The 8,610-nt window shown below is 37.2% G+C and overlaps 1 protein-coding gene across 1 annotated transcript; it reads right to left on the reverse strand.

The window, feature by feature from the left end:
- Positions 1 to 2,815: 2,815 nt before the first annotated feature.
- On the reverse strand, positions 2,816 to 8,215 carry LOC112841676 (uncharacterized). Its single transcript, XM_025907692.1, has 9 exons — positions 7,983 to 8,215; positions 7,389 to 7,679; positions 7,072 to 7,305; positions 6,862 to 6,966; positions 6,537 to 6,755; positions 5,486 to 5,830; positions 3,233 to 3,581; positions 2,965 to 3,129; positions 2,816 to 2,888 (listed from the first exon to the last, which is right to left on the reverse strand). Exons 1-9 carry the CDS (start codon positions 8,035 to 8,037, stop codon positions 2,861 to 2,863), a joined length of 1,791 nt encoding a protein of 596 aa, XP_025763477.1. The 5' UTR covers positions 8,038 to 8,215; the 3' UTR covers positions 2,816 to 2,860.
- Positions 8,216 to 8,610: the final 395 nt, after the last annotated feature.

An 8,610-nucleotide genomic window follows, 5' to 3' on the forward strand; every position in this document is an offset into this window, starting at 1 on the left:
TGACCTTTAGCTCAGTCTATTGGCTGAGTGACATCCTATTTTACATCTTTACAGCCAAAGCAACCCAACTTTATTTATAAAGCACTTTAAAAACAGCAACCACTGACCAAAGTGAAGGATATGGCAATAAAAACAATTAAATAAATGTAAATAAATACAAACAAATGAATTTAAAATAAACAGAATTAAAATTAGAACACAAAACAAGAGCCTCAATAAAATATACAATTAAACATGAGCATTTTTTTTTAAACCTTTAACAAATAAAGTTCCTTTATAAGGTGGTTTTATATATGTTAACAATACCCACTACACTACACCTCTAACCCAATTTTCAACAAATGACTCAATAGGTTAATTCAGGTTTTTGAGCTATCGTGTTTACAGGCAGAATGACACTCAATCAAAAACAAACCTGACGTGATATTCAGTTTCATGATAAGGTGAAACTGAATATCAAAAGATAACTACAGCAGCTTGAGTGGTGTGGAGGGAAGAACTCACCGCTGCAGGGACAAGGAACAATGTTTGTGTAAACATTTTTCAATTTTAAAATAAGCTTTTCAGCTTCTGCAAACATGTGGGAACCCAAATGCTGCAGTCTCACATGCATGATGCAGAATTTCAAAACATACAAAATATTTTTACAGCATCACAGGTCTAGAGACTTCAGCTGGGTCAGTTTAACTATCAGACTCCTAATACATGTAGTGTTTGATTTGGCATTGTCTTTTAGCCAAAGTCTGAATGTCAGCCAACGTTTGCTGCTGTCTTGTGACAAAAGGGTTAACTGCAGGTAGCTCTGCATGTTCGATTTGGCAGTTTTAAACCAGATGCAAGCTCGATGGTGATTTGTGTCTCTAGCTGGAAGTGAACCAGCAAACTTTCACTTTTCTCTATTTAAAGAACAGTTCATTTTGATTATTTAGTAATCACTGTGTGCAAATTGAGCCCCCAGCTGTCTCAGGAGGTGATGCTGGAGGAGGAGCGCGATGCAGTGTAGTGTATGAACAGAGGGAGGTCCTTCAGTATGTGGAAAAATACTAGTGGAGAACTGAAAGCACAAGAAAATCACAACTGAATGAGTCAGTTTAACCAAACTGCGTTTCACTATTACTCTGAAATTGAGTGCAAAGCACTATATATGGAAAGCTAACACAGGAAACACCTGACGTGCTAAAGCCTCTATAAAGATGTTTTACAGCATCTGGTGACCTTATAATGATCCTGCTGCTCAAGTTTACTTTTAACACATTAACCAGTGAAAAGGTCATACAGCTTATCCATTTGTGAACTGAGTAAAGAGGAAATGTATACTGTCTAAGACAGTGTCAAGTGACCATCGAGAAAACAGTTGCATTCCTTCTCTTTTCTTTTTCTCTTGTTCCTCATTCTCAGTCCAGCACTTACAGGGACACTCCTATGACTGATTTGTTTTTTGCAGAAGAAGTAGGCAAGGAATTACTTAGCATTCTTTTATTTATCTGTTTTACCTGACTTAATCCTGCAATACAATGGTATGGTAATAAAGTGTATGAATAATATTTGAAATTGGTCTTGTTTTAAATCATCCCAGTCAGGCTACACTCCTATATTTTATTAAGAAGTGTGGTCATCAAAAAAACATTGGAGCACAGGTTTAATTTAACTCAACTTTTATAAAGACAGAAGTAGACACAAAAGTGAAAAACCTTGGACATTAATTGTAATGATAATGTAAATGTCAAATTACATATATTTTCAAAAGTAGTCATATTACAAACCAAAAAATAATAATAACATAATGCACATGATTATGGCAAATACTGAAAACACATGAGAACCTTTGGATATTGTAAAACATACTATGTGTAACAATAAAAGTAGACAAGGCATCATAGGGACCCCAGCTTATTAAAACGTAAAATTTATAACTGTAGCCTAAATAAAATAAAAAGTTGAAAAAAGAATTACTTACTAAATACTATATTTTATTAAAATATCCAATTAACTGGGTATATGTCATCTGACGGCAGATGTTTCATGTTGGTTGAGAATTTATTTTTGTTATCATTAACTTGCTCCAGAATGCTTCTAGCAAGTCTGTAAACTTGACAGAATTGCATCTGGGAACTTGGAAAGTCATTTATGAATCTCTAAATCAGGTGTGTCCAACTCCAGTCCTCGAGAGCTACTCTCCTGTAGCTTTTAGATGCATCCCTATTCCAATATAGTTGAATCAAATGATTGGATTACCTCTTTCAGCATGCCATCAAGTTTGGCAAAGGCCTGGTAACAAGCCATTCATTTGATTCAGGTGTGTCAGAACAAGGATGCATCTAAAAGCTGCAGGACAGTAGCTCTCGAGGACTGGAGTTGGACACCTCTTTCCCCCACCTGGAAGTTGTGTTTCTATGACCTCTTATCCTGTTGTCAATTCTGCAGTCTTGGAGTAACCAGTCTCTCTCTTCTGTAGGGTCTTACTAAAAAGTAATAACTCCTAAAATGGCACATTTTTAGGAAACGGTTCAAATGTGTTATGTATTCAGTGGAAAATTCCAAGACTTAACTCAGATTTTGTAATGTGTGAAAGACTAGTGCTTTTAATTACACACTATACAAAAAGCACTGGTTTTGAGGCTTCCTCTTATCTGGTGTGAGGGAGAGCCTGAGAGCGAGCGTCTCAAGATCAAGAGCTGCTAAGCCTTAGTTTCAGTTCCTATAAGCGTATCCATTAATGCTGTCAAGAGCACCCACAACACGTAAATACTCATCAAAAAAAAAAAAAAAAAGCCAACATCTCAACAAATTCACTCAAATCCTGTACAGCCAGATGTCTTGTTATATTTTATCTGCTTTAGGTTGATGTGTTGTAAAGTTTCTAGGTGTCCACAGCCTGGTCATTGATCCTGAAAGTAAGAAAACTAGTGCATTAATTAAAAAAATTCAATTAAAGTGTGATTTATATCCACAGAACATACTCACTTAGGAGCAGTCTTGTTTCTCAAGTCCACAACATCATAGGGGTGATGGTCCTGCTCTTGTGGTTGAAATGGCTGAATAGTGGAGTAAATAGTCTCTGTTTTGTTCTTGGACAAGCAGATTTCACTGTAGTCAGGTTCCTCCTCTGGAAGTGGAGCTGGCTTTTTTCTGGTCAGTGAAACAGATGAATATAGAAACAGGTGGGGCCAGGTTAGTGTGTGAACTTGAGATTGAATCTGGTTGATGTGAGAGGCAAAACATTGATGTTCACCTGATCAAACAGAAGACAGTGAGAAGTACTAAAACCAGCAGAGCTGCAGAAACTCCTGCAACTACTGCTGGTGTCCATGTTCCTGTGATACTTTGGACAGTGAGAGTCTTTGGAGCAGAGCTGATATCTTTGTTGGTTTTCACAGCACAGGAGTAGCTTCCTGCATCCTCCCTGCTGACTGGGTCTAGGATCAGATGTTTGTTCTGGTTCTCTCTCGGGGTCAGAGGTCGACTGTTCAAGTACCAAATGTAGTTTGTGTTGTCAGTCAGAGGACAGCTGGTACTGCAGGTCAGTGTGACTCTCTGACCCTCTGTCACCACTGCAGAACGACTCATCTTCACTCTCAGCTCTGAAAGAGAAACATTGGTCAAAAAAATCTCTTTTATAGCAAATCTCCTCTGTTGCTTATGCATTAAATGTGAATTGTGATTAACAACAAAATAGTAAATGGACTGGTTCTTATATAACACCTTTCTACTCTATTTTGAGCACTCAAAGTGCTTTACACAACTTGTGCATTCACCCATTCACACTTTTTTTCTACCATTTCTCAGTGCTTCATAACTAAAATCCACATATATTTATACTCCGATGGGTGCATTGGAGAGCAACATGGGTTTAGTGTCTTGCCCAAGGATACTTGGCATGCAGACTGGAGCAGACTAGGACTGAACCAACAATCTTCCAGTTAGTTGGTGACCTGCTCTACGACCTGAGTTACAGCCACCCTGTAACATATGATGCATTACACTGTATTATCATTTTTTTTTTAACTAAAATGAAACCAAAATGCAGAAGCAGTGTGTTAAAAACTAGTAACATTTTATGATTATAGTATAGTAGCAGGTAGTAGCAGTACCATCTATAATAATTGCACAGAAATAAAGCTGACTACTTCGCAGATTTCACCTATCGCGAGTTAGTGCCAGCTAAATCTAAGCTTTATCACTCCCACTTTCCCACACTGTCAAACTGTGCCATTACTGGTCTTGTCCAGTCACCTTCTCCTGGCCTTCTCCAGGCCAATCAGCATTCATGCTTCATTAAATTTCATTGCACATCTGTCATTCTCCTTTGCAAATGCCTTCGCACAACCCGCCTCCCCTGCATCTCTAACAATCATCACTCAAGCACCCAAGCTCCATTCAAGCCACCTTCTTCACCTCTACAGAATCTAGGCTCTGATACAGACTGAGCAGCATTATTCTGAAAATTTTCACAATTTGTACATGCAGTTTTTTGCAGGTTAGTGAACCTCTGTCCATCTTTACATGTGAGAAACTCTACATGTTCTTTTTATTTCTTATTACAGACCTGTTACCAATGAAACTAATTAGCTGCAAAATTTCCTCCAATTTGCTTTTCTCTTGCCCCATCCCAACATTTTTGAGAAACATTTCTGGCATTAAATTCATAAGAAAAAATATATTCGTATATGTTTGATTTGTTTTCTGTATTATATTGTGTGATTGTTACATTGTATTTTTATTTAGAATTAATTCAGATTTTATAATAAAGAATAATATAGCAGAAACATTTTTGCCTGGCTAAAATAGTTTCTTCTGTTTTCTTTCCTAACATCAGAACATGCATGGGTGAGAAACATGAAGACGCTATACAGGAAATTCACAGTTTCTACCTCAGGTAGTGGTCAGAAATAAAATTAAGTCAGCATTAACATAGCATAAACATCTTATCAGTGGGTGAGAAAGTGGTTAGCACTGTTGCCTCACACCTGGTTCAAATCCAGGCTTCAGTCTCTCTGCACGGAGTCTGCATGTTGCAGCTATGACTGTTTGTGCTCTCTCTGAGTACTCTATCTCACAAAGACATGGGTTTGGCCAGCTGATGAAATTAACCATAGGCATTATGTATTATGCCTTAATCAAGATATGTCAGAAGTACAATATTTGCCTTTTTTGCACTTAAAACACCACTGTAGTATGGGTAGTGCATATATAGTGCAAAATTCACAAATACAAAATAGTGGCAGTAAAGATTAGATGTTTATAGTTTTACTGCTGTTTACATTCACTGCCACTATCTTGGATGGGCCCTTGCAACCTGAAAATGGATATGCAGAAGAAATGAATGGCTGGATCTTGAGAAATCTGATGATTGCATCATGCATTTGGTTGTATCTGTGTGATGACTTACATTACACATGTAAGACACAGTTGAATGATGGCTCTTCATATTCTTTTGTAACACAAAATGTACCTTACTCTTACTTACTGACACGTAAATAATTACCTGTGACAATCAGAGTAACTCCAGGAAAATCAGACTGATTCACTTCTTCATTTTCTGTTGTGATGGTGAACCTGTATTCTGCTGAGTCATCTCTCTTCAGCTTCTTTAATCTGAGGATGTGTTGGTTCTTCATGCTGTCATCATACTCCACATGATCTGCATCCTCAGTCAAGTTCCTTCTGACTTCCTCCTCAGCATTTGTCTTAACTTTATACCAACATTTAGACTGTATCTGCTCGTAGTCAGGATGTGAGTATTTACTGGAGATGTTGACTGAAGATCCTTCCAGAGCACAGATTCTGCTGTGGACATAATTCAACATCCAGCAGGAATCATCATTAACACCTGAAATATAGATGAGACAGAGAAGAGAGATATTTTAACTTAATTAGTCAAATCAGTTTATTTATATTATCTATTTAAACATAACAGCTTGGCTAAAAACTGACAACAAAGTACTACACAACAAGTAAAAAGTACTTTAAATTATTGTGATAATTAGTGATAAAAAATACAAAAACAACTAAATAATTTATAAGAATAAAATAATAACATTAAAAAATATATAAATCAGGGAATACATTCAGGAAAATGACAGACTGAGTTACTCTTGGCTGAGACTGAAAAAAGCTAAGGAGAAGTCAGGAGATGAATACTGTTAGTATCATAGATGAGCAGATCTGAAGAGGGAGATGATTCCAGAGTTTTGGATCTGCAACTGAGAATTGTGATGTGATCACCAACATTTACAAAATTATTTATCACTTATTAATGATCAAGAATACTGACCTAGTTTCAGTCATTGTGCAAATGTACAGTTTATAAGGTTGGGGGAAAACTGCAGTGAGCTGAGACTCAAGAAGTCACTTAGATGAATGACGGAACGTTTCTCCCACTGAAAATGCTATGTCCAGATGAACAGAATGAACTTTGTTGGATTTACTAGTGTGATGATTAATAGACTTAGTATTGATTGCAAGAAGTAGCAATAATACTTTGAGAAACAAAAGCTTTAGTACTTTGAAAGTTGAGAGACAATAAGTTTACTCACAGACGTCAGCAGAGCGCACATCCTCAAAACCTTTTACAGCACAAGACAAACTGTGTGGATTAGAGCTGGAAAACTGAATCTGTTTTCCCTCCTTCACTGTAGGCTTTCTGTTCTCATACCACACAAAGGAAATCAGAGGGTCAGTCAGAAAACAGCTGCTGTTACAGGTCAGTCTGATGTTACCTCTTGGTTCAGCAGGAGTCCTCTGGACATGAATTTCTGTTGGGAGATGATAAACACATTTTCCACCAGTTAATCTCTGTCATGTCAAATAAATTAACAAATAAAAATGAGATTTCAAAATGAAGATTGTCCAGAGCTTCACCTCTGGGATATGTGATGGAGCAGGACTCGTCCACTGATGTCTGCTGAGAAGAACACATTCTCCCTTTAGCATAGTTCACACTGAAGCAGGTCTCTGTGATGGAATCTGAGAAAAACCAACAACTTTCAGTAAATTCATTAGAGTCTGAACAGTAAAGTGTTTGTGTTTAACATCTCATAACATGATGAGGAGGTGTCCATCATGACTCACCCACAGAGACTTCAGGGGCTCTGAGATCCTCGTAGCCTTTGACAGCACAGGAGTATGTGACTGCTTCCTCACTGCTGAGCAGCTCTTGGTACCAGGGAGACCAGTCCTCATAGAGAAACTCTCTGTTCTTGTACCAGATGTAGGCTGCAGGCTTTTCAGTCAGAGGACAGCTGCTGCTGCACATCAGTGTTACTGTCTGTCCCTCTGTGGCAGGAATCACCTTTACCTGCAGCTCTGAGAAGTCACATGACCAACATGAATACACTGATCATTCATAAACTCATTCATTTGTCATGCATTTGTAAAAAGCACTGTACCTGTAACTTGGAGATGAATTCCACTTTGTTGACACTTTGATGTGTCAGCAGTTTTAATGCAACAGTAAAGATTTGCATCTCTCTCTGTTAGATTATTGATTGTTAGAGTGAAATTACTCTCTGCTGACATGCTGTACTTTACATGTGTTTCATCTGCTGAGAACATTATCTTGGAGACAGTCCAGTGTCCAGTGTACCAGCTATTTCTTGCAGTGGGATGTTGATCTGAGCAGGGCAGATTCACTGATGAACCTTTCAAGGCACAGATGCTGTTTGGTTTTCCCTGAACACCTTTAACACAACATGTAATTATACAACATGGTGAACATTTATGCTAACTTTCTTTTCTGTGCTAATCTGTGATGACAGCTTGTTACTGTGAAGGATCACAATCTGGTGCTTTGATACACTTGAGAGTTCAGAACAGCAGAACAAGTAAAAATCATGTTAACAGTAAATCTCTTAAGTGAGTTTGTTTAGGAAATTCACTTTAATTTAACTTCTTAGAAAAACTTGTAACTTTCTGCATCTTTTTTCTAGATCCCTGAAACATCATCACAGTCATCATGAGAAGGAGAAACAAATTATTCCTACCTGACAGACACAGAATGAATCCCAGAAACAAACATCCAGCTTCTGCCAACAACATGGCTGTTGTAGATTTTCACTTCTAATCAAAAAGTTGATTGTGTGAATATAATTTAGTCCCTACTATGACTTCTGTTAATATCAAAATTTATAAAATATCAAAAATGTGAATAAATGTTCAAATTCATGAGCTGTCTAAGAGGAAAACCTGAATACAGAGCTGATTTCAGCGTGTCTGCAGACAAACACGTTTTAACACAATCAAAGTCACTTCCTCCTTTATGATTACATTTTTTTTTACAACAGAGCCCTCTAGTGAAGAATGGATGTTTGCAGCACCTATTGGACTCTTACTTTTGAACTAACTTACTTTTGAATTCAGTGTGTTTTAGTTATTGTCACACTTCTTGTCTTTGTTATTTTTAAAATTTACAAAGCATCCCAATTAAATATGCTACACGACCACATTTTATTACATTACAACAAAGTTGTTACTATTGACAGAGTAAAAACAATGACGTGGCATTAGTGGTTATTGTGGTGCAGAAAAAGAAACTTACCAGAACCACTAACAGGCGTGATATTTTCATTTTTCAAAATATCATTTCATTTCATTGATCTGTAAATATACTTC

The sequence above is a fragment of the Oreochromis niloticus genome, linkage group LG6 (genome assembly GCF_001858045.2).
Source record: "Oreochromis niloticus isolate F11D_XX linkage group LG6, O_niloticus_UMD_NMBU, whole genome shotgun sequence".
Taxonomy (NCBI): Eukaryota; Metazoa; Chordata; class Actinopteri; order Cichliformes; family Cichlidae; genus Oreochromis; species Oreochromis niloticus.

Coding starts and splice junctions, on each gene's coding strand:
- LOC112841676 (XM_025907692.1), bottom strand. CDS start 8,037: ATGTTGTTGGCAGAAGCTGGATGTTTGTTTCTGGGATTCATTCTGTGT. Junction 6,756..6,861: donor CTCCATCACATATCCCAGAG/GTGAAGCTCTGG, acceptor ATCTCCCAACAG/AAATTCATGTCCAGAGGACT. Junction 5,831..6,536: donor TGTGCGCTCTGCTGACGTCT/GTGAGTAAACTT, acceptor TCTATATTTCAG/GTGTTAATGATGATTCCTGC.